The following is a 25,938-nucleotide window of genomic DNA, read 5'->3' as shown; positions in this document are numbered from 1 at the left end:
CTCTCCGGCCAGCTCCTCGACCATATCTGGCGTAGCTCCTGTCGTCTCCGGCGTTTCTCCTCGGTCTTCACCAGCGTGGCTCCTCAGTCTTCTTCGACGCACTTTTTCTGTCTTCTCAAAGCTTTCCCATATTCTCCTGCACGAAACATTCTATTAATGGCCCACTAACAAAATCAGATTCAAAATCCAACTTTTACCATATGAAGAAAGACGTTACAAATGAGAGGAAGCTTAATATAAATGACTAAAGTTGTTAAAAATCATGAAGAAGAGATGTCATGGAGGAAAGAGGCGTCACGGTGACTCACGGAGGATAGAGATAGAGGAGGAGATGAGGCCTCACGGTTCTTGGTGACTTCACAGATGAGAGAAGCAGAGGAGGAGACGAATAGAAGAAAGAGATGAAGACATTGTAATGGCGTAGAGAAAAGAAGAACAGAAGATGTGCACAAAGAGAGATGGTTGGAATTTGGGATAATGAATATGTTTCAGATCTGAAAAGAAAATGAAAGCAATAGTAAATTGTGGCCATTGATTTAAATTTATCAATGGTTGAGATGATGATCCTTGCCATAACATTTGGACCAATGAAAAGAAAGTTAGAGGATAAGATGAGTTAAAGAAATTTATATTATTAAATTGTGTGGTTTTGAATAAGGATCCCCTATCATTCCAACATATTTTTGTACCCACATGTCATCACCACAATCATTCTTAGAATTCTTAGAAAAATAGTTGGTTCATATAAATATATAATAAGATTTTTATTAAACTAACCATAAATTAATCATAAATGTTTTTTATTATTTCCTTAATTAAAAATTACAGAATTACCTAATGTGGCTAAAGTATATATGACAATTAATTATTTTGAATAATAAAGATTTGATAAAAATCAGTCTATTCTCTATCATTTTTAATTCATTTTAAAATAAATTAAACAACCATATTAACTATATAATAAAAATATAGATTTTTTCGTATATGTTATATTTTGAATTTTTAAAAACAAATATAAATGACTAAAGTTGTTAAAAATCTCACACTGAAATTTTTGTGATCCATAATTTAAAATTTATGTTATAACAAGATACAAATGATTGCGAAATTACATAAGTATGAAGTCTCATTTAATAAATATTATATATATGCATATTAATATTTTTTAAAAATAAATTATATACCATATAAAATACATAAGTATTTTAATTTCGAATTTGATTTGAAATTTTTTGATAAAAAACAATTATTGACAACCTAATATTTAGATTTTAAACTTTGCATTGAATGTTCTTAAAATTATAAATTACTAAAACTATAAAACATCCCATAAATTTTTTATTGTTATCACTGATTTAAAATTTTTGTTATAAAAAAAACAAACAATCAAAAATAATATGAGTATATAATATTTTTAATAGATTTCAATATTAAAAATGTGCTATATATCTATGTTAATATCATTTAAACTTAATTTTATAACATATAAAATAGAAAAAAGTGTTTGTCTGGATAAATAAAATTTATTTAAGTATTTGTATCAATTTAATTATATACGTAATAGTTACTAAATTTTTAATCATTCAATATATACTTATTATTTCGTAATATGTAAAAAATATATAATACTTAAAAATAATTTATATATAATATTCATTCCGCGTAAGGCGCGAGTCTTAACCTAGTTAACATGTTAATCCAAAAACCTTTAGCCATCGCCATATTTAACAAGACTTGGAATATAAAGTTTTTGGTTTTATATTTTATATTTAGTTAAAAATAAAAATATAATGGTTAATAGTTATTTTCATGATTAGTGTTTATAGTTTAGTGAATAGAGTTTACAGTTTAGATAGATAGAGCTTGGAATTAAAATTTAAAATTATGGTTCATAATAAATGTTAAAGTTATTGAATGTAAATGGTAAGATTAAACTATTTTAACTATGATTCAATGATTTGTAATTTAGAATTTGAAAATTTTAGATTAGTAGTTTATGTTTAAGTTTTGATGTTTAAATTTGAAATGTTAAAATTAGTGTTTGGGTTTTATGATTTGGGGTATAAGGTATAGGGTTAAAGTGTAAGGTTTGGAGTGTCGTGTTTGAAGTTGAGATTTAAATTTTGGAATTAAATTTTAAAAAAAGATTAATTTTTGAGTTTTAGTTTTAGATTTGTTGTTTAACTTTGAAAAAAGTATATTTAGTGTTTAGATTCATGATTTGGAATATAGAGTAATATATAGAGTTTAGAGTTTGGAATATAGTGTTTGAGTTTTATTTAAAAATTGTTATTAGATTTTTAAAATAATTAAATTTGAGTTTAGGTTTAAGATTTTGAGATATAATATGAATATTAGAATTTAAGATTTACTTTTAGAGTTTATGGGATTAAAAACATGTTTAGGGTATATAGGGTTTTAAATAGCTATGAATGTTTTCGTGGTAAAAATCGTAGCTAAAAGATATTTTTTTTGTAGTTAGCCACGATTTTTGCTCCGGTTTATTTCGTATAAATTTTGCCACGAAATTTTCATAGCAAAATCGTAGCTATATCTTGCTACTTTTTTCGTAGCAATTTCGTAGCTTTTTTGCTACGATTTACACACGAAAAACTACATTTTTTTATTTCGTAGATTTTTCGTAGCTTTTTAGCATTTGCTATGAAAAATTTGTAGCTATGTCGTGGCTATAGTCAATATTACTACTAGTATATATCTTTTGAATAAATATGTTTCATGTTATTGATCTTTTAGCTTTCTTAACCCTGTGATATGCCTTAAAACTCTTGATCCCTTATTATCCATTGACATTGCGAGCCTTGCACGACAAAACTTCTCAAACTAAAAAAAAAAAACAGAATCCCATCATCAAAACATTTAGGTGATAACTTTTGAAAACTGAGTTCCTCTACACAAACAATGTTGTAAGATAAGACAAAAGCAGTGTAGACAGCAAAATACGGATTCACATTAAAATGTTACTAGCCAAGTTCCATTGATTATAACGACTACAACAATCTACCAAAGCAAGAAACGATCGTGTGTTTTTTTGTTTTCAGTCCCATCTAATTCGGCAACCACGAGCATGAAGCACCTCGAGCAATTCAGATGAGAGCAAGAATCTGAGAGGTGCGAGAAGTTTAAGCTTCTTGAGCCTGTTGCAACATGCTCTTAGAGCAAACTCAAACCCTTCCACAGTCACACGGTTCAAGTGGACTAAGTCAACGTCTTGAACCCGACTCAGATTGCTCATCAACATGCATAGAGCCGTATCAGAGACAGAGCAATTGCACAAGTTTATCTGCCAAACCAACCAAACACACACAAACACACAGAATGAAAACATGTTTCCACTAACCAAACCGAATCAGTTTAGCACACCAATGCTTTTCCTTTTTTTACCTGTCTTAGGTTTCTTGAGAAGTACGCAAGCGCCCAGAAGCCTGAGTCATCGATATTCTCACATTGCTTGAGGTCCAAGTAAGCCAGTTTCTTGCAGCCGCGCGCAATTGCAGCTAGACCAGTACCCGTTATATTCTTTATCCCTCGAAGTTCAAGGTGAGTCAGTTGTTCTAGCTGGCGGATTTTCTCAGCCCCTGTGTCTGTTAGTTCACCGCAGTACGATAGAATGAGCCGGTTCAAGCTCTTGCAACCTCTTGATATAGCTGCTAAACCATCATCTCCAAAACCAGCACATCTGCGACTCAAAAATTAAAAATTAACACACTTTCCATCAAGAATAGCTCAAACACTGTTCTACGAGGAAATGTTAATTACCGGTATAGATCAAGTTCTAGAAGCTTCGAGCATTTGGAGCCGATATGAAAGATCCCTTTGTCTGAGATATTTGCGCAGAGTCCAAGTTTCAATCTTAGAAGATTCGAACATTTTGAGATATACTCAAGCCCTGCAGCCAAGAAAAGTTAAGATACCATAACTTGTAAGATCAAGAACACATTCACATGTATCTTCTCTTTACCTCTATCATTAACGCCATCACAGTCAGTAAGATCGAGTTCTTGAAGACGCTTGGAGTAACATCCAAGCGATTGAAGACCTTTCTCTGTTATCAAATGGCAAGACTCTAACTGTAAACTCTCCAGGTTCAGACAAGATTGAGCTACAGCAGAGATGGCTGCATCCGTCACGAACCCGCAGCACGCCAGGTTAAGAGCTTTGAGGTTGGAGCAGTTGCGTGCGAGTCCCATCATCCCAATGTCAGTCACACCTACACATCTGCTCACTCCGAGTTCTGTTAAGGCTCTACAGCTAGCGCTTAAGGTTAACAGAGAGGAATCAGAGACACGAGCTCCATCGATCCATAGAGTCTTGAGATGCTTTAAAGCTTTGATGTTGTGTAAGAAGCTCAGAGATATTTCCTGTGGAATCACAAATCATTAAATCAAAACATTTTTTGAACAATTAGTAATGTTCTAGGCATTAGTCAGACGCTTTATATGAGATTATTGATTAATCGGACGGTTAGATCGATTTTTTTAATCTAGTTAATGTCCGATTTGCTGACTAGGCATACACGCCTAGACCGATTTTTAAAACAGTGACAATTAGTGTAATATTAAGGCATGGATTATGAACTTACGGATATACAGTGACTGGCTTTAAGGTGTTGAAGATCAGGATGGCCTTTGACTATGGAGATTAAGCTGGACGAACTCACACGATCACACCTTGTGACATCAATCTCCTGTTTAATAGTTCTTACCAGTTAATATATAATCTTAAATTTTTTTATTAAAGCTTCAAAATAGTACCTTTAGTGAAGGAGAGCCATTCTCGAGATACTGTAACCCAGCATCATCTATCAACGGGCAGCTTACCATTTCTAAAACCTCGAGCTTTGGTAGTAAAGCTATAGAGCGGACTGACTCATTCGTGATCTGAATCCAAATCAAATATAGAAACTTTACATCCATTTTCATAAAGTTTTCAACTTTATGCCAATAGAAAAACTAAAGACAGAAGCTTTGAGACGAACCTTGAGATACGAAACATCGAGAGACTTCAAGTCTTTACATTTCTTACAGAGAAGATCAATCCCAAGATCAGAGATCTCCATACACCACTTCAAACTAATCTTGTTAAGCTTACTGCACCCGACGACGATCCTCGCCAATCCGACGTCGCTTAGGCTCAAGCATTTGTCCATCTTCAGCTCCCTGAGCCCCGCCGCGACGGAAAGCGCCGCCGCCTCCCTGTCGCCGAAAGCCCAGCAGTGAGACACGTCGACTCGCTCCAGAGCGCGGCACAGACGAGCCAGCGTCTCCAGTCCCCTGGCTCGAACCGCGGTGGCGCGGCTGAGGTTGAGCGACTTGAGACGCGACGTCGAAACGGCGCCGTCGAGGGCTATGCGCAAAACGACGTCGTCGTCGAGTTTGGGGCACACGGAGAGGTCGAGCGAGGAGAGGTTGGGGTGCTTGAAGAGAAGCGCGGGGAGGAACTCGACGCGGAGGATTCGGATCGAGGTTCGGCTCAGCGAGTCGACTCGGTGGAACTCTCTGCTGACGAGACGCCATGTTTTCCGACACGGCGGGTCTAGAAACCCGTAGACGCGAACCAGGAGATCTTCCGACAAAGCGGATAAAATGGAATGCGACATTTGCAACAGAAGAATAAAAAACAAAAAACAGAGAAGAATGTGTTTGGTTTGGTTTGGAATCAGACAAGTACGGATGATCTTTCTTTTAAGTCGGAATGAAGAGGAAGACAGCTCGGAGATAGAGTAGATAGTGGTAAACCGGTTGGATCCCAATTCGGTTACGTGGTTTTACTTTCCGGTTCATCACTCTGAGATTAGTCGCACCTTTCGGATCTCTCTCGTTTCAATTTTATTTTTCCGATGTCAGTTTATAAAGATCGGGGAGAAGAAAGAAGATTAAGAAATGACGGAAGCGCCCCTAACCGTATTAATAAACCACGTGGCGATAACTGAGAGGTTTCTGGTGCTCTTAATCGTAGGATCAGGAGCAGATAATAACTACGTAACTGTACCTAAATTAGGTCTGAAGCCTCTGTGGGTCCCAGTTAACGTGCATCGACCGTACCTATCTGTTTAAAACCCAAACCATATCATACTATAAACGAAGAAGGCATCTTCCTTGGGTGTGACGTGGAAATACGCGGGATCGTCGTGGCGGATCGTAGATCCAATCTGAACCGTTCAAGAAGGGTTAAGTGGGACCCGAAAATTGCTACTATAATCAAACGGTGACGTGCAAGAGTTGGAATGCTCTTTAAACTATAAAGCATTTAAATCTAATCTGAAAGCTTCCAACGTCACGTATTAGCACATCTCGATGAAGCTTCACGTGTCGGTTGTAATATCACAATTAGTATATCTGCTTTTTCATGTTTTAATTTATATATTGATAAGTTCCAAGAAATGTAATTGAAACTATTTCCAGCTCTAAATTGAATGTTGCATTCTGAAAATGTATCATGTATGTACTTTGTGTACGGTTCTTCGGAAGTTGACATATGTTTTAGACATAGACATGCATACGTGAAGAAACTAGTATATCCGGATTTCCTCACTGGATTATCGAAAGAAAGCTATACTTTAAAAATATGTTACCATAGTTATACTTATAGCTCTAGGTTCATTCGGGGCCGGTCTTCATATTATCATATAGCTCCCAAAAATTTAGAAAATATTTACATATATACCTAAATTTATATGAAAGTTTTATATAATTTTTTACTAAATTATCTATAGTCCCTAAAATTTCAGAACCGACTATGAGTTTATTGCTACTTTTTTAAGATTTTTGTACATTGTTAAATATATATAGTAATATGGGATATAATCCCAAAAAAAAGTAAAATTAATTTTGTAGAAAGAGAATAGAAAGAAATAGGAAGAAAAAGAGGAGAAAATGTGTGATTTTTGGTTATATAACGAATTACGGATTTTTGTTTGATTATATCACCTAATTTCCTTACTAATATATTTGGATGTGAAATCACATAAGCGTTGATGCTAATTTGCGTACTTTATGTTTGAAAAAAATACATATATATACGGGCTGGCATGTAATGTATGATATCTTGCTATATAACACAGGAATATACGAATATGCTCATTTATATGTGAAAATGCGAGCAAATCTTATTCAGATTAATGTGGGCTTCAGCAGGAGGTAGAACTAATATGAGTTTAATTTTGTTTGACTAATGTTCAAAAACTCATATTTGTTCCACCACCTGTCAATACACACTTAAGCTTAAAATAAGATAGTTGGTACATTATCTTTGGCTTCTTCTTCTTCTTTTATTTCGAGTTGTTTTATACCCAATGGTAGGCTATGCGTTTAAATTTCGAAAATCTTCCAATTTTTCCTTTCTTATATAACTAGTTGTTTGGATATAATTCGGATTATGATAATCTACGCATCAATTAGTTTGAATATTTTCGTGTAGTTATAATATGTATAGTGACTATACTATATAGTTTATTAGTTTATAAACATTTTAAATTTTTTTAGATAAAAGCCAATATTAAATGATGGTATAGAATGTAGATTTGTTGGCTGTGATATACCTGGCCAGGATAAGAGCTACCCGACTTGAGCCTAGAATAAAATAAGATAACGACAAAGGTGAAAGACTAACCTGCATTTACAAGTTGTCGAGATTCTCCCTTCTCACGTTCTTCTACTTCGTTGACTTTATTTTGTTGACCATTGGCTTGGGTAGGACCGATGGACCAAGATTTTTATATCCCTGTAAGCCTTTATCCTCTATTTTAAATACCAGTCACGTAAAATATATATGTTTTATCATATTAAAAATCATGTTTCATGCAACTTGGTGTTCTTACAATCAGACCAACAATATAGAAAAGAAGTGTCTTCACGTCCAGATTTGTATACATTCGTATAAATCAAGAAGAGAGAGTTTGAATAAATCTTTAAACAAAAAAATATCAACAAGTGATATAGATTTTAAAATAATTAAGATATATAACGAAACTGTAAACCTTAACTGGAACTGTAAAGCGTAGAAAAATATATACGTAATACAAACATGGTGATATGGATCGGAGACGTACGAGTTTATTTTCGTATGATATAACATTGATTGATTTTTAAAACATATGTGAAGAGTTTGGGGATTTTATACAGGGAAAACTTATGATGAAGATGATCACATTTTATTGGTGTTGGACTACATCGAATCTGCAGATTTTGTTCATATGATGACATCAAATGCAAAGATGAGTTCATTGTCTTCCCAAAGAAAGAATACGAATCTATGTCGTGTGTCACCTCAAATATTATGGTCCATATAAAACTTCAAAATAGTATCATACAGTATACGTGCAAATTAATACAAGTTCATTTTTGTTCCACTATTCCAGTTTAGTATAGATTCTACCGCATATGTTCTCTACTGGTCATATTTTTATAACCATATCATGTGTAAAGGTTGGAGTCATCGTCTATTTAGATTTGCTGTTTTAGGATCTCTGGTCCTAGCAAGCAAAAGGGATCACAAATTCAAGAAATTTATTTACAAGGAAATGAAACTAAACCAAATTATGTCAAGCCTATTAAATAAGAATTAACAATTAGCAGTAAAGAACAGAAACTCCACACTTGGGTTCACTAGAATGTTCCCGTTTTATCAACATGTGTTATATTGAAATGTTCTTTTTTTCAGCTTATAAACTCAATCAAACACTGAGTTTTATGGATCAACTCATGATAGCTGCGACCAAAAAATGCTTTTCAACTTTCAAAATGAATGTCACAAACGCAACGCTATCTGGATTCAAGGCTTGTAACTGTCCAACCCAACTTATATAAGCAAGGCTTCTTAGGCGTAGCCCACTAAAGTTACCCAAAACTCTCAAGGCCCATGAAGGATACTCAAAACATAGCCTTAAAATAATCGTATTGTATTCCGTGTAGTAACTGACACGTTCTAGGAGTTTAAAAAGGTAAGTAGAAGAAAGAAAATCAAAAAAAGCCAAAAAGAAAGAAAAAAAACAACAACAAGAGCGCATCGAAATCTGAGAGCGACATCACAAGAAAGAGAAACGTGGGGACCACAACGGACGTGTGCACAGAATATTCACCCCATTTGAATTTTGTTTTCGAATCCGCCACTCAATCTCATACCCCACCTATCAATCCATTTCTCGATACGCTATTGCACTTATCATATAAGCACACTTACATATCACCGAGGCTTACTCCGCTTATATCTGATAAGTAGGTAAGATAATGGAAGACCTTTCTCTGCAGGTATAAGAAGAAGGCGTCCAAGAAAGCAAGCGAGGTCAAGTTTCTCTTTCTCTCTTCTCTCCTCCTTTTATTTATTCTCCTCCTCTCTCCATTTTCAAGCTCTCTCTCTCTCTCAAAACCCTAGAAATCTTCGATCTTTCAGAGCTCTCGGATTCGTACGTAATCGTGTGCCGTTTGCGTGGTTCTGACGTCAGATTTGAGATTCAGAGCGTCGAATAATGTCGTCGTTGAGCAGAGAGCTGGTGTTCCTTATACTCCAGTTTCTCGATGAAGAGAAATTCAAAGAGTCTGTGCACAGGTTCGTATATTATATAGTTATGTGAGATTGTTGCTTTGATTTTATATTTAATTACTCTGTGTAAAGATTGATTAGTATATAAACCTCTGCAGTTTCGTAATTAAAATTATTATTTCTTGTAATTGAATTAATTAAAATTATAAAATTAATTTGGATTTGAATCAGACAAGACAATACTTGTGTCTGGTTTTTGATGTTTGGTAAGGAAAAGGGTTTTTTCCTGATTTGGTAAGTGATCTTTTTATATCTTGCAGGCTGGAGAAAGAATCTGGATTCTTCTTCAATACCAAGTACTTTGACGAGAAAGTGCTTGCGGGAGAGTGGGATGAGGTCGAGAAGTACTTGTCTGGGTTCACCAAGCTTGATGATAACAGATACTCCATGAAGATTTTCTTTGAGATTAGGAAGCAGAAGTATCTCGAGGCTCTTGATAAGTATGTATATCAAATAAATCTATTATGCCTTATCTTGTTTTTACTTCTTGTTTGGTGGTTTCAGAGTGTGTGGTAGAGATATCATTCTTTCTTTTGTTTCTTTGTGCAGGCAAGATAAGGCAAAAGCAGTTGAGATATTGGTGCAGGACTTGAGAGTCTTCTCCACTTTCAACGAGGAGCTATACAAAGAGATTACTCAACTTTTGACTTTGCACAACTTCAGGTACGAGACTTTGCACAATCAATAGGAATGTGAATGAGGGTGTGATAATCAATAATAATATTCAGGAATTTTATTATCTATCAAATGCAGGGAAAATGAGCAGCTTTCCAAATATGGAGACACTAAAACTGCTCGGACCATAATGTTAGGCGAACTGAAAAAACTAATTGAAGCAAATCCTCTTTTCCGTGACAAGTTGACGTTCCCCACTTTGAGATCTTCGAGACTGCGGACTCTGATTAATCAAAGGTGAGTTCCTTGTGTTTCTTTTCTCATCACGTCCATAGTATTATATGTTACTGGCTAGTTTTGCATGCCTTGGGATTTTATTGTGTACATGTTCTCCTTTGCAGCCTTAATTGGCAGCACCAGTTGTGCAAGAATCCTAGGCCCAACCCAGATATTAAAACTCTATTCACAGACCACACATGCGCAGTTCCGAACGGTCCTCTGGCGCCTTCACAGCTCAATCAGCCAATTACAACTTTGACAAAGCCAACAGCTTTTCCGTCCCTTGGAGCTCATGCTGTAAGAAACCTCAATGTTTGACTCTGCTTTATTCATGTTTTTTTTTGAATCTTAAGAACATCTTAAATATTTGAATATGTGTTAGCCCTTTCCTCCTGGTGCTGCTGTTGCTGCCGCTGCTAATGCTGGCGCTTTAGCTAGTTGGATGGCTGCTGCTGCCTCTGGTGCTTCTACTGTCCAAGCTGCTGCTGTTACTCCTGCGTCTATTCCTATGCCTCAGAATCAAGGTTGGTTTGTGACATTTCTTTCTTCTGGACTTTTCAGCAGCTACCTGTTCTGTTTCCTTCTAATACTAATTACCTTTCTTCCAATAAAGTGTCAATCTTGAAGCGACCACCAGCAACTCCAGGTGTAGTTGATTATCAGAATCCGGAACATGAACTAATGAAGCGTCTCCGCCCTGCCCCATCTGTAGAAGAGGTAACACAATTTTTTTTTCTTTTTATGGAAAGTTGTTTGTATGGTTCTTGCATTTTGTAACCATTATTTATTTTGCAGGTGACATATCCTGCACCTAGGCAGCATGCTCCTCCAGTGTCGCTGGAAGACTTGCCGTTAAAGGCGGCTCTAGCGTTGCATCAAGGGTCCACTGTGACAAGCATGGAGTTTCACCCTATGCAAAATACGCTACTTCTTGGTATGGTGGTTTGAAACTTCTAAACCATTTTTTTAATTTGTTTTTTTTCTTTTGGCTTTCTGATGACCATTTGAGTTACCACCAGTCGGATCTGCCACCGGAGAAATCGCGTTATGGGAACTAGCTGCTAGAGAGAAGCTGGTTTCAAGGCCATTCAAAATATGGGATATGGCTAATTGCTCACCTCCGTTGCAGGTTTGTCTTTACTGCTATTAAATTTTGTAGTTTTATGTGTTTGATCTAACAGTCTTGATTTCAACTTTTGGCTGTGCAAGAATCTTATACTTATCATTTTTTGGGACTCATTCAGGCTTTGATAGCTAAAGAAACACCAATGTCTGTCATCCGCGTTGCATGGAGTCCAGATGGAAATTTCATTGGTAAGTTCCATATCATGCTTTGTGGGATTTTAATTGGTCTCTGGTCTCAGTCTCAGTCTCTTTTGTTGCAGGGGTTGCATATGCGAAGCATCTTATTCACTTGTATGCTTTCTCTGGACCTAACGAGCTTCGCCAGCATGCTGAGGTGAGCATACGTTTTGATCCATACGATAAGCAATGCGATGTAATAATATCCCATTAAACTTAGATTATATCACGTTTTTTTCTCACAGGTTGATGCCCATGTGGGTGCTGTGAACGACTTGGCTTTCGCTAATCCAAACAGGCAGTTGTGTGTAGTTACTTGCGGAGATGATCAGCTAATCAAGGTGATAAAATGAATCACAGCGTGTCCTTGTTAGACGTCTTTACTGCAGCTGTCTTAACTTGATTGATGTGTGGAACAGGTATGGGACGTTTCAGGTCGGAAGCATTTTACCTTTGAAGGTCACGAAGCTCCTGTTTATTCCATTTGCCCTCATCACAAAGAGAACATTCAGGTGTGGTACTATCTCATCTATCTATGATACTGTTTTATCGTCTGTTTCAAACACTTAGGGCTGTAACTATAACTAGTAAAAGGAATAGATGGAATAATAATTAATAAAATTTAATGGAATAGACTCTTAGCATTCCACTTATTTCAATACTTTTTTTAACGTGGAAGATTTTTCAAAGAAATGTTGTTGTTTTTCCTGGAATGAAATGTAATGGAATTAAGCATTCATGAAGATTTTATTCCATAAAATTGCATTCTAGTTGCACCCTAGAAGTAGATGACATATAAATCATACAGTAGATTCTGCTCTTTTCCAAAATATATCATGTTCTTATTTTGGATTTCAGTTCATATTTTCGACGGCCATAGATGGGAAAATAAAGGCGTGGCTTTATGATAATATGGGTTCCAGAGTTGACTATGATGCTCCCGGTAAATGGTGTACTACAATGCTTTATAGCGCTGATGGTACCAGGTACGTTCTGAAATTCATTTTAAAAAATTCCTCTCACGGCTTATCAAGTCATTCTTAATTCTTCTTACCTAGTTTCTAAAATGTTTTAAGTTGGAAAATGTACTTTCTTCTACAGATTGTTCTCTTGTGGAACGAGCAAAGATGGAGATGTTTTCCTAGTTGAGTGGAACGAAAGCGAAGGATCAATTAAAAGGACCTATCTTGGGTTTCAGAAAAAGTTGGCAGGTATGGTTCAGTTTGATACCTCAAAGAACCACTTTCTTGCTGTTGGCGAAGATGCGCAAATCAAGTTCTGGGATATGGACAACATCAATGTCCTGACTAGCACTGATGCTGAGGGTGGACTTCCGGTTAGTCCCACAGATTCTTTCCCTTTCCCTTTTGCTTCGTCTGGATGCTAACTTGTTTCAAACTTCAGGCTCTTCCTCGTTTGAGATTTAACAGGGAAGGAAACCTTCTAGCCGTTACGACGGCAGACAACGGATTTAAGATCCTAGCAAACCAAGCCGGTTTCCGATCTCTGAGAGCCATGGAAGCCTCAGCTTTTGAAAGGATGAGGACTCCAGCCGATTCTTCTTTAACTAAAGCTGCTGTAACGTTTCCAAACTTTGTGGTGTATATATTTCCTTTATTTACATAGCAAGCTGCCTCGTCGTTTACACATTTTTGATATTCTGTTAGGTTCCCGGTGCTCCTGTTGCATCTGTCAGCTGTAAAGTTGAACTAGGCTCTCCTGTTAGACCCTCACCAATGCTGGTAAAATCATACATTAAATGTTATTTTCTCTTAGCCATTTTTATTAATCACCATTTAACTGTTGAGAAAATGAAATTACAGTCCATTTGTGTTAAAATCATAGCTAATGTTTTTTTTGTTGTGGCAAACCGTCAAGAATGGAGTTGATCCCCCAAAGCCAAGAGTAGATGACTTAGCAGACAATCCAAGACCTTGGCAGTTAGCTGAAATCTTGGACCCTGCCCAGTGTCGCCAGGCCACTTTACCTGATACCGGTTCTTCCACAAAGGTTTGCGCAATTAACTTTACCAGAAATATGTTTTTATATATTTAAAGAAAAAAACAGGCTTATGTTTCTCCCGTTGCATGGCTTATCAGGTCGTTCGGCTGCTGTATACGAACTCCGGCGCTGGAATCTTGGCACTTGGTTTTAACGGTATTCAGAGGCTCTGGAAGTGGGTTCGCAATGAGCAAAACCCTAGTGGAAAGGTAACCATAAAATAGGGCTAGACAGAGAGAGAGAGAGAGAGAGAGAGAGAGATCAATGCATTATGTGTGCTGTTTTGTTTAAGTACCGTTTATCATCATGCAGGCAACTGCTGCTGCTGTTCCTCAGCATTGGCAACCAAACAGTGGTCTTCTCATGACCAACGATGTCTCTGGTGTAAACCTTGAAGAGGCCAACCCATGCATCGCTCTCTCTAAGAACGACTCGTATGTCATGTCGGCTGCTGGAGGAAAAGTCTCCTTGTTCAACATGATGACTTTTAAGGTATATATATATATATATATATATATATATTCCTTAAAGGATTACTAGAAAACTCTTTTGGTTGTTCTAATATATAAAGAAACCTGTTGGCTTTATAGGTGATGACAACATTCATGCCACCTCCACCGCCATCATCATTTTTGGCGTTCCATCCTCAGGACAACAACATCATTGCCGTTGGAATGGAGGACTCCACCATTCACATCTATAATGTCCGAGTGGATGAGGTAAGTAGTCGATAGTGCCAACCATTAAAACTTGTCAATGGTTGTTATAGCTTCACAATTGATTTCTTCCTTGCTAGATATTTCCTTTAAACTATATGAACGACCTCACTCCACTTCCATTTGTGTTTCATCAGGTCAAGTCAAAGCTAAAGGGTCACCTGAAACGCATCACTGGCTTGGCATTTTCTACAACCCTCAGTATCTTGGTTTCATCTGCTGCTGATGCACTGGTCTGTTTATGCTACGTCTTGTTGTTGTCCTGTAGTAAAAATATCTTAACCCGTTCGATTATCTGATTAAGGAAGATGCTAACTCTTGTCTTCTCTTAGATATGCTTTTGGAGCATTGACACATGGGAGAAGAGAAAATCCGTTGTAATACCAATGCCAGCAGGAAAAGTCGCCGTTGGAGACACGCGTGTTCAGTTTCATGTGGATCAGATCCGTATCCTTGCAGTCCACGAGACACAGCTAGCGATATTAGATGCCTCCAAGATGGAATGTATCCGACAGGTATAATATGAGATCATCTCTCTAAATCCATATATGGAAATGCAAGATTAATTATTTGTTCTGAGTTTTGTAGGGACTTATGTTTTGTTGTTTCCATGTCTCAGTGGATTCCTCAAGACTCGTTGTCTTCTCATATAACTTCAGCAGTGTATGCATGTAACAGCCAGTTGATCTACACCACTTTCCGTGATGGTAACATTGGAGTGTTCGACGCAGACACACTTGGATTAAGATGCCGTATCTCTCCATCCGCCTACTTGCCTCAAGTGTAAGTGCTTTATCCAGCGTTTCATTAGCTTTTTAGACTTAAATCAGTGTAGGATTCCTTCTTGAATCTTCTTATTTGACTTGAAAAGACTTTGAAACATGACATTGGTTCTCTGTATTAACTCTCTTTGGTGTGACAGGAACCAAGGTTTGTCTCCTTTAGTTGTGGCCGCTCACCCGCAAGAGCCAAACCAGTTTGCGGTCGGTTTGAATGACGGGTCAGTTAAGGTGATAGAACCGACCGAGGCTGAAGGCAAGTGGGGGATGGTTCCACCCTCTGAAGCCATCAACACTTCACCATCCACTACAAGCAACCAAACTCCATAACAGTTATAAAGATGAACAAACTTCTATGATTTATATATTATCCATGTTATGAACCTCAAATCTTTCCATATTGTTACTTCAGGTTGGTTGCTAAGTTAGGGTTGATTTTTATTTAGGTTTAAGGCAGTGCTTTTAGATCTTCAAAAATGTAGCCTTAGTTTCAAGATTGTTAAGATATTGAAATTGGTAAGATATAAAGTTTGTATAACTATTTGCAAATCTCAAAACTGCTACTCCCTTCGTTTTGTTAAAATAAAAGTTTTCGATGAACAGAAATTTCATAAATTTCTTTTGTTTTATAATTTTTTTAATTTATTTATAATAATAAATTGTTAACTTTTAAAAAATGAATTGAGTATGAACAATTATTGGTTTAAAGTTATTAAATACTGATAAACACACAAAAAAATACAATTATGATGAAATTTCATGTCTTTTTAATGTATGAAAACATCAGAAAATCTATCTTTAAGAAATTTTTTGTTAAATCTATCTGCAAATTCCTGTGATATATGCTTTTGATAAATCACAAGAACTTTTTTTGATAACTCCGTCTCCCCTTTTCACTTGGTTAAACAAAATCAAATTATATATGGATGATACACATAAGTGAGAAAACCAAAAGAAGATTGTATAAAAGGAATGATTCTTTGTACACACTCAAAACAGCAAATTTGAGATTTTGTCTTTTGAACAAACAGAAGCCTGCTCACAATATACAAAAACAAATCTTTTTTTTTCTCGTCTCATTGATATAACTCTTTACAAAAACTGGTGAAAACATGTTCACTTGCCTAAACTCAGTCTGCGTCTTCCATCTCTGGTTGGTCGCTGCGGCTGCGAGCTCACGGTGTTAGGAGGTCTCTTGCTTGGTGCTGGGATCAGCGATGGGATTAAACTTCTGCCACAAGAAAAGACAAATGTTCCTCAAAAAATTAACAACAGAAAAAATACTACAAAGAGTGAATAACAAATTATAGATGTATTACCTGGTTTCTGAGACTTTGGTAGTTTTTGGCTTAATTTTCTTTGGTTTGGGGTTTGCTGAACTTTGTTTATTAGAAACTCTGGGAACATTCACTTGAACGTTCAGTCGCCACATCAAATCAGAATCTGAGCAGTCGCTTGCTACGCCATCAGATTCGTTATCTGTAATACTCTGTACTTCGAAGTCTTGTTTCCCACCGTTTCTGTCATTTGAAAAGATGTTAGAGATCAACAATAAGGTCTAGATAAAAAGATATAAAGTAGGAAAATGGTTTTTGGCTAAGTGGAATGTAAGTAACATACAGTTGTTGAGGATTTATTGACTGGTAGAATTTATCCGGGGAAAGTAAGTTATCATCTTGATTCAACTCTGTGTGTTTATCTATCCACTCCCCTGACTTAAACTCTCTATCCTCTTCGTTTGTGTCGAGAGTTTGCCTCGGCCAAGACGGAATAGAAGATTTCATTAGCTCATGGAGATCTAAGCTGTGTCTTCTTGAAGATGCAGTATCACTAAAAGCCTGCATATAATATAACACAAATGTCATGAATTGTTGAGCAACTTTGTTCGATCCTGGAGGAAACAAAGCATACATACCTCTGGTCCACTTAGATCCATAACTTGGGGCTTAAGGTTGCTTGGTGCGTTCCCCATGGTAGGAAGTTTGGGTCGAAAGATAGGAGTTTCAAGTGATCTTCTTCTCGATATTCTCTGGTTTTGTGGTGGAGCGGTTGGTTGTGCCTCGTTACCATTACCATTACCATTACCATTTCCTTTCCTCGCTAGAGCCATTTTAAGATTAGCAATCTGAAACCCACGGGAACATGATCAGATTAGTGACACGATACTAATGTCCAAGGTGAACGAAAACAGCAAATAGGTATGCAAGTATGGTCGCAGTGTATGATTTAAAGACCTGTTCTTTAAGCTCCTTGACCTCTGAGTTATCTTTGTTCACACGAGCAGCGCCTAGCTCAACACTCCCTACTCGTTCAGCAAACTTCAGAGTGCTAATAGTTTCTCCAACAGTTTCAGCTTCTGGACTAACGTGGACAAACATAAGCGTCTTGGCTGATCCTCCTGATATAACATACAAACAGAAGTTGGGATGAAAATAAGTATATGTTTTGTATAAGATTCGAATGCGAGTATACATACATACACAAATGCAACGAGTTATGAGGGTTTTGAGAATTTTACCGAGGGAGTCCTGCAGCAGCTGGGTGAGTTTACTGTTTCTGTAAGGCACATGAGCATTCTTCTGGGAAAGCGAAGAGATAACATCTCCAAGAGCCGAAAGGGACTTGTTGATGTGTTGAGCCTCCTTCAGCCTGTCTCCAGTCACCTCGGACTTGTCCACTCTCTCGCTTCCTGCAAGATCAACCAGATGCATAGAACCATGGAGGATAGCCCCAGATGTGAGGTCTCTGCCTTGAACATGAACAGTGACACAGCTGCCAAATATATAAAGAAACTTGGGTTAGAACAAGGTATGCAACGGAGTACGCAAGAAAGAAATAGAAGGAAAACCAAACCTGTGAGATCGACTACTTCTGTCATTCATGGCTGTAGAGCTCACTGCACGGTTCATTTGTCCCACATCCATCAGCTGTATAACGTCAGCCCTCGATGAGACAGGCACAAGATTTGCTTCCGGAACGTTAATTCCATTGTGAGAGTTGTTTCTGATTTCCAACGTAATCAAGAGTTAAGGATCAACAAAATCAAAATATCTCATATTTCTTGAAAGATGAAGAGGCAGTAAAACTATTGTTAATCGAAAGGATATCTTTTAGTTTGGGCATCTGTGGCAAGTAGATCTCTGACTTGCTCGTTGTAAATTTCAAGCATCTGCACCGAGATTTCGTAGCTGGTCATGTCTTTTCTTTGATCCGATAAGAGAAACAGGTCTGCTAGTGCCCTGTAGTTCACACCTAGGCTTTCTTCAGTCAGTTCCTTGGGCCCTGACTAGAATAGTTCGGAAATTTAGGAATTTAGTGTTGTACAAAGATTCCAAAAACTCCATAGCATATTGAATCAACAACAATCTAATCATCTACGAATGATCGCACGACAAGTATAGTAGCAGCTCTTACCATGGTAAAAGTTTTCCCGGACCCGGTTTGGCCGTAAGCAAAGATGCAGACATTGTAGCCATCAAGAACCGACCGTACCAAAGGCTGCATGTCTGAAAATACTTCCTCTGAAGAACCAAGGATTCATTCACTAATGTTATTCACAGATAAACAGACTCAAATAAACATTATAGGACCATAAAATTAAGGCCTTCTATAACCTTGTGTTGCGGAAGGACCAAAGACTTTGTTGAACATGAATGGTTTGTGTCCTTCTTTCCCATACTTCGATGGCACTCTGATCGTGATAGTCCCTTCTTCTATGTTTTCCACGGTACTCAAACTAGTTGGTTGGCCGGGCATGAATGGCCTAACCCGACAGTACACCCGTATGTTTCCTAAGAATTACCAAGTGTGGGGTGGTCTTTACGCAAATAAAAGGACTAAAAGGAACTGATTTAAGATCCTTCAAGTTTGACTGACACAAATCATTTTGTTCTGTGAAGTTACCTTTTAAGTCCTGCACTAGGTTGTACAATTTTCGGTTTTCTTCAAGAACTCTTTTGTATCCCGTAGCCGCGTAAGCTAAACCATTCAAATGCGTGCCTGTGACAGCCCAAAACGATGACACGTTATGTTTTCACTAAATAAACTTGAGGCCTGAACAAGGACATAGCAAGAACATGAACTGAGTTGACACCTAGGTGAAGAAAGTCTTCTTGATACTTCTTCTGCAGTAGTTTCATTCCCGTTTTCGTAGTGTATAAAGTTTGCTTCAATTCCTGTAGGCATTTAAACAAAGCTTAAGCTCCTTCTAACTTGTGATTGCTATACTGAGAATAGATGATACAAAAAGAATCCATTTTCACAATATGGTGTTAAATCCCCCTACGCCATAAAGTTGCAACACAATGGAAGTGTTACCTGAATGTGCTTTTGTTGATTTAGAAGAATTTCCTGTTCTTCGTAGTGTTCAGAATTTACTCTTTGAATCTTTTCTTCTACGACCTGTGAGGGACTATTGTCTTCTGCTTCCTCATGTTGTCTTATGTCACTCTGCTGAGACTGTACCACTGTCTCGCAGGATGAATCATCTTCTGGAATATGCTTTGAACTTGATTTCATCTGAAAATAAAAATGAAAAGCCAGTTTCATAGCATCAACGAGCCAGATAAAAAGCATTGTCTAACAGAATTTTTTTCCACTCCAAAGAAAATAACATCATGATTGACCTCACTTGCCCTCACCATTTCATTTTGGATTGACAACCGCTGCTGGATTTCTTCCATAACTTTGTGCAACACAGACTCTACAACCTGAGCAGATTGAAGTAGAAAAGAAATCAGAATTTCCAATAAGAATTTTTAAAATAGTGTCTACTAGTCTTGCTAAAAGTTGCGGGGAGCCTACGTCCTGATAGAGATCAGATCAGTTTAATCTCCAAAGAAGCTTAAACAGATGAATGCCAAGAAGAAAGCTTTCAATCAACAAAGACAACAGAAATAAACTAAAAGCAGAGTTCTTACAGTTGGAATATCTTCATGCTTTCTTTCAGAAATAAACGAGCGAACTAGCGCGTTGATAGATCTAGAATCACCCTGCAATGCAAAACAGATAAACTTTTGTCAACAACCACCACCACAACTATGCCATAGAAACAAACATTTCCACTTTTTCACTCACTTCTTGCCCAACATCAGAACACGCAGGTTGATCAGTCGATGGATGAGTTCTTGACATGGAGCTCATGAAGGGCTCTGAGCTTTTTCTGAGAAATGGTTTCCTGGATCCAAAATTATTCTTCATGTTGGATCCATACCTAAACGGACCAGTTCCACCCTTCAGTTTCCACTCGCTGTAAGATTTAAGTGCAAGTATGCAGTTCACTATCCTTATAGACTTCCCTCCCTGAAACATATATAAAGTACAACAAATCAGTGATGGAAAGCTCTGTATCTTCTTTCAAGACTTCACTATTTTATACCTTCTCCATGTCAGAAGCTTCAAACGATGGCAACCCCAACTCCTCTACAGCAACAAGAAAATTCCGGATGTTTTCAAAGTACTGAAAAGCACAGAGTGCAGCTCCATCTGCAACATCATCAGGCGCTTCAACAACCTGTAAGAAGATGCTTTTAATCCTCCACACAAATCAACACAATCTTTCAAAGTAGAGCGATCTAAGCTATCCTATCATCTATAACCCCCAAATTCCATCTATGATACAGTTGTTTTACAAGATGTGAAGAAGTTATATACCTTTGAGACGGATCCAGGACTAACTTTGTTAAGAACATTGCAAAGCACGATCCCGCTTCGCAAACCAAGCCTAAAATCCTCTTCAGAAGGCTCCGCGGGGAAATCTCTACCGCCAGAAACTCCGATCATTTCTCTAAGCCATCCGGCAGCTTCGTATCTCCTTAGAGCTACACAAACAAAGATTCATAAGCAGCAACATAGATACTTAAAATTTCGATGATAACATAGCCCTGAAGAGAATGTGCGCCTAGAGGATCTCTCTAAAAGTTATTATGAATCAACGAATTTAACCAGATAGATCCTATTCTCCAGAAAATTCAGCAAATAACAAAATTGGACGATGAAGGATCTAACGAAAACAGGATAAGGTCGGTGAGAAACTCACAAGATTCCTCGACTCTCCGGGGAACCAACAGCCCAACGTCGCTTGATCGGCTGCTATGCTGTTGAAGAACATCTTCCACGATGGATACTACTGAAAACGAAAGATCATTCATCTCCGATGCCGACGCCATCTGCTTTCGAAGCGATGGATAATTTTCGTGAGAATGGGGATGGTTGCTGTTTGTTTAAGGGAGGAGAATCGATGTGAGGAAGAGAGAAAATTGCGGTTTATATAAAAAGGATCGCTACGGAGGAAGAGAAGAGAAGAGAAGGGGGCTCTCTCTCTCTCTTTTGAAATGTAAATTTTCCCTCACTTTCTCGCTCACACTTTCTCACCCCTTTTTTCTCGCTTTCTTTTTTATTAAAAAATAAAATAAAAATAAAAATCTAGCGGACGGGGAGAAAGAGGCGCTACACCCTCCGAACCTATCCCCCAAACCTCCCGCTTCGGTTTCTTTCTTTCTTTCTTGGCTATTTTTTTCTTCCATTTCAAACATTAGGCGACTACATTATTGTAGATATATTTTATTGAAAGTATATAGTATATTGGAATTTTTGAAAATTGTTAGGGTACTACTATTAATGGAGATAAAATTATAAATGTATAAATAATATCATATACAATTCTATTTAATACATTTTATTTTATTACAAGTTACCTCTTTCTCTATCATTTTAACACTCATTGAATAAACAGCACTAAATACTGCTGGATAAATCAAATCAAATGATATGTTAACTTCCATTAGTTATGCTGGTGTGCTGTCAATATCTAGTTTCTGATTCTATTTCTTATTTATTTCTTCAATCAATTACCCTTACTTAGTTCAAGATCTTCTCTTAATTGTCTTAAAGGTTCAACTTAGATGGATAATTCTCTCTATATGTATTGTTTCCTATAGAATAGTTTATGACTTTATGTCCTGTTTTTTTTATGGAGAATTTAATGTTCTAATTCTACTACATGGTTATGGTTGTGTAGGTGTTGATTGGTAAATTGTTTTAAAAGTGATGTAAGCCAAAATAATTTCTAAAGTCAATTTTTCTAATAATGTTTTATAAATATTTTCTAAAACTACAAATTTTCTTTTCTATTGTTTTTGCTGTAGAAACAAATATATCTAAATACTTATTTTAGATTTAGAAAACTCATATGCACATCATTAAATATTTTCAAATCTATGGTCAAAATCTCACAGCAAAAATATTTATTGTCACATCAGAAAAATTTACAATTTTAATTCTTAAAATCATTAGTTTGCATTTCTTTAATATTACATATTTAATTGTAATATCATCGATTTAAGCTAACTATGGAGATCGATCAATATATATATTTAGCTTGTAAATTTAGTACACATGCGAACTTCACACCGATAAAATTGATGTTACATAAATATTGCTATAGGTGCATCTGAGTTAATTAAGTGATTATTTTTACAACTGGTGTATGTGAATGTGAATATACTGCTATGGCTGCGTTGTTTTGCTTTTAATGTCTTTTTGATATGTTTGAATGTCTGACTGTAAAATACTGTCTAATGCATTTACACATTTATATAGGTAAGCATTAACTGTTGAAAGTATATTAAAAGCAGTAATATATATCCTCCAATGTAGGCCATTTCAGATCATAAAATCTTTTTAGTGATTTTGCAAATGGGAAGTATATTTTATTGCTATATATATCCTGAATTTTTATTTGATGAACATGCTGAAAATCAGAAATTTCTTGTTAAATTCGGATATTCATTTTCAAACGGGTAAGGGAGAAAAAAAATGATGATGTCCTGAACGCCGTTTTCCTATTATTCAAACCGGACGTAGCTTGGGATCCGATCCAAAAAAGGCGCGCATGTTCCGATCCACTGTCTACGTGGTAAAAATCGTAATGGTTTAGCTTAATCAATTAAGGATTAAATAAATACATGGGCCGAAAATTGAATGGCCCACTTTAAAAAGTAGCCCAGAACACATGCTGGCTAAAGTGAGGATTAGGCACGCAAGTTCCGGATCAAAAAGCACACATCAATTTCTGAACCTCCACATTGTTTTCATGATCTACAAATCTAACCCTACTACACTAATTGTATTTAAATAGTCAGAATTTATAATAATTAAAAATACTTTGAGAAGTGAACAGGACCCCTTTGCTAAACACACCAACCTGTAAAAGTATAACTTTGCTTGGATAGTTCTTTTGATAATATATGCATGTAGATTAGTATTGTGTATGGTACGACGCGTGTATGCGCTACGGTGGTCCAATTCAATGGATCCTAATAATTAATGGCTAACTGTGACCATTATCATAATCTAGTAACATTAAGACTAGTTATTAAGACGGTTATTAGCTTTCTCGAGGGGAGCTTAATTAATAGATTGTTTAAACTGTCAAGCGTCAAGTGTAATAAATCATTTCATTTGCTTCCTAATCAGTAGGAAACACAGACCAAACATCACTTTCAGTCGTTTTTCTTTTCACAGATGACTTGTATACTATAATACATAGATACTCTTTTCAACAAAATGTATTATATTGAGCTTAATGGAGTGACATGATGCATCAACGATCCTCGTATAAACTCCACACATACATAATCTTATCAATGATGAACTTTAAAGTTGTGGAGCATATATAACTGATTTAGGATATTAATCCAACAACCAGTTCTTAAAATGTGAAATAAATCGATTGAATTTGGTGGAAAAAAAAACGGATTGAATTGATATTGAGATCAACATATTGGTGCAAAAAAAAAGAGATCAACATAATAGCAATTGTCTGCCCAAAAATAGATAATAACAAATATGCTGAACAATTAACATAATTAATAGATAATTAATCCTGTCGACGGAACACGACAAAAGAGGTTCCATGATATGATTTGATGTACTTGAACAACACTTTTGATTTGTGAGGGCTTTGGAGCGGGGTCCTCAAGTGTATACTTTGGAACATTTAAAATAGCAAACAAGGTCTAGTGTCCCTCCCGACCTAAACACTTTGGCCTTGAAGATATGTGGTATAACATTGTCAAATCATAACAGCGATTGTTGTGATGATAGCAACTAAGTATATGATATTGATTTTTGGATTGTAAGTTTGGGTTTTAATTTCTTTCTTCTTATGGTTCCTAATTCTTAGATAATGGTTAAGGAAAATTTCAAAACACGCAATATCTTAGATGTGAGTCCACCCCGCAGCCTTTAAAAGCTGATTGGATGGGAAATGTTTATGATAACATGTACACAGTAAAATTATATGAAAGTCCATTATCTTGTTTTAATATATTATGCATACATCATTTCCAAAAAAAAATATTAAGAAAACATTTTTCACCAAGAAAAAACGAAATGCTGAGACGTTAGGACTAATACACCAGGCGATTACTAATAAGCACTGACTTTTTGTACTTTTGTATATCTGTTTTCAAGCAAAACTGATTTTTATTCATGCATATAGTTTTTTTAAAAAAACTGGATAGATTATAGTCTAGTTAGTGGTAGATATGATTGAGATTTCACTGGACTAGCTGGCATTTTCTTCAAGACTAATTTTTCTGTAATTTGCATGATTATTTTAGATGTTTAGTATAGTTTAATAGTTTATTTCTCTAGGTTAGCAATGTCTCCCTTAGCTAAGTAGAGTACGAGGTGTATTATTTTACTATCCAGTAAAGTTTGATTTAATAGAATGAGTAGTTGACAAAAAAATATGGTGAATCACTTATGAATCTGAACAATATATGAGGCCTTACACCAGTCCATATATATAATATCTATGATCTCTAAGACTAAGACTAGCCCCCAAATCTATACAATTGTCTGAATTTTCTAGTTAATGGTATGGCAATATACTGTCTTTCCTTTCTTCATAATGTTGGGTGGGAGGATTTAGTGGAAGTCTCAATGCAAGTATCTATATCTAACATGTCTTTGAAGTGATATTAGATGTTCCATCCATTGGCTCTTTCAGGTCATTCTCACTTCAAGAAACAAGAGCATTAGTGGTTTGATCGATTAGATGTTTTTGGGTTTGCTGCTTATTCACTTAAATGGGCCTGTAGCATGTAGCCCATGATTGCAATAATACCCAAAACCATTTTGCCGTTTCAAGCTTGCAGCGAGCGTGTGAATTGTCCCACATCGCTTACAGCTAGAAAGAAGGACCGTGATGGAGAGTATAAGAAGAGAAGTGGAGTGAACAATAAAATCACTTACCTGGACGGGGTCAACTCATGAACATGAAGATGAGTGGCCTAGGCTAGTGACCTCCATTGCACTCTGAGGAGGGGCGCTTAGCTTAAGGTCTCCCCAAGTGGGAGAGCCCGCGTCATTATTTGTGGCAGAGGGAGCCTGCGTTCGCGCGGCTCCTACCATCCATTGCAGTGTCAATAATTTAATTTTTCTTGGAAAAATATAAAAAAAGAAAGCGGCTTTCGTTGTAATAATCATCCTAATCCATGTACATAAGCATAAGCTTCTTCAAGTATACTACTCCCTCCGTTTTTTATTATAAGTCGTTTTAAAGAAATTTTTTTGTGCCAAATTATATGTCGTTTTCGGTTTTCTATGTAAAATTTATTAATAATTAATGTTGTATGACCAATGGTAATATATCTTATATTTTTCTATTGGTTGAATTGTGC

The 25,938-nt window shown here is 36.4% G+C and overlaps 4 protein-coding genes and 2 non-coding genes across 6 annotated transcripts in view; 3 read left to right on the top strand and 3 right to left on the bottom strand.

The window, feature by feature from the left end:
- LOC103874503 overlaps positions 1-25,938 on the top strand; it is a 524,448-nt gene that overhangs the window by 58,022 nt on the left and 440,488 nt on the right. The window lies entirely within an intron of this gene.
- Positions 2,834-5,856, bottom strand: LOC103874499 (F-box/LRR-repeat protein 3). Its single transcript, XM_009152924.3, has 7 exons — positions 4,997-5,856; positions 4,773-4,898; positions 4,601-4,705; positions 3,980-4,379; positions 3,778-3,907; positions 3,403-3,697; positions 2,834-3,301 (listed from the first exon to the last, which is right to left on the bottom strand). The coding sequence occupies exons 1-7, from the start codon at positions 5,615-5,617 to the stop codon at positions 3,056-3,058; spliced, it is 1,923 nt and encodes a 640-aa protein (XP_009151172.2). The 5' UTR covers positions 5,618-5,856; the 3' UTR covers positions 2,834-3,055.
- Positions 7,121-7,256, bottom strand: MIR9560B (microRNA MIR9560b). Its single transcript, NR_128618.1, has one exon. It is a non-coding gene; the product is annotated as a microRNA MIR9560b (primary transcript).
- LOC103874498 (topless-related protein 3) lies at positions 9,307-15,807 on the top strand. Its single transcript, XM_033273702.1, is given in 25 exon segments — positions 9,307-9,564; positions 9,819-9,998; positions 10,108-10,221; positions 10,312-10,470; positions 10,575-10,749; positions 10,835-10,976; positions 11,066-11,169; positions 11,248-11,386; positions 11,472-11,581; positions 11,697-11,811; positions 11,814-11,911; positions 12,000-12,095; positions 12,174-12,266; positions 12,613-12,740; positions 12,856-13,090; positions 13,159-13,332; positions 13,422-13,496; positions 13,633-13,764; positions 13,854-13,964; positions 14,068-14,247; positions 14,346-14,474; positions 14,609-14,704; positions 14,804-14,986; positions 15,091-15,254; positions 15,394-15,807. Coding segments are annotated over 25 exon segments (3,408 nt in total). The 5' UTR covers positions 9,307-9,484; the 3' UTR covers positions 15,590-15,807.
- LOC103874497 (kinesin-like protein KIN-14G) lies at positions 16,191-22,550 on the bottom strand. Its single transcript, XM_009152922.3, has 19 exons — positions 21,288-22,550; positions 20,903-21,069; positions 20,628-20,762; positions 20,327-20,551; positions 20,170-20,241; positions 19,891-19,959; positions 19,568-19,768; positions 19,344-19,425; positions 19,154-19,249; positions 18,865-19,041; positions 18,665-18,771; positions 18,358-18,536; positions 18,104-18,265; positions 17,769-18,022; positions 17,485-17,648; positions 17,166-17,375; positions 16,871-17,088; positions 16,570-16,770; positions 16,191-16,481 (listed from the first exon to the last, which is right to left on the bottom strand). Exons 1-19 carry the CDS (start codon positions 21,415-21,417, stop codon positions 16,367-16,369), a joined length of 2,964 nt encoding a protein of 987 aa, XP_009151170.2. The 5' UTR covers positions 21,418-22,550; the 3' UTR covers positions 16,191-16,366.
- LOC117126316 lies at positions 25,503-25,666 on the top strand. Its single transcript, XR_004448891.1, has one exon. It is a non-coding gene; the product is annotated as a U1 spliceosomal RNA (small nuclear RNA).

Source organism: Brassica rapa, chromosome A06 (assembly GCF_000309985.2).
Source record: "Brassica rapa cultivar Chiifu-401-42 chromosome A06, CAAS_Brap_v3.01, whole genome shotgun sequence".
Lineage (NCBI taxonomy): Eukaryota > Viridiplantae > Streptophyta > Magnoliopsida > Brassicales > Brassicaceae > Brassica > Brassica rapa.
This window is presented reverse-complemented; position numbering and strand designations above follow the sequence as displayed.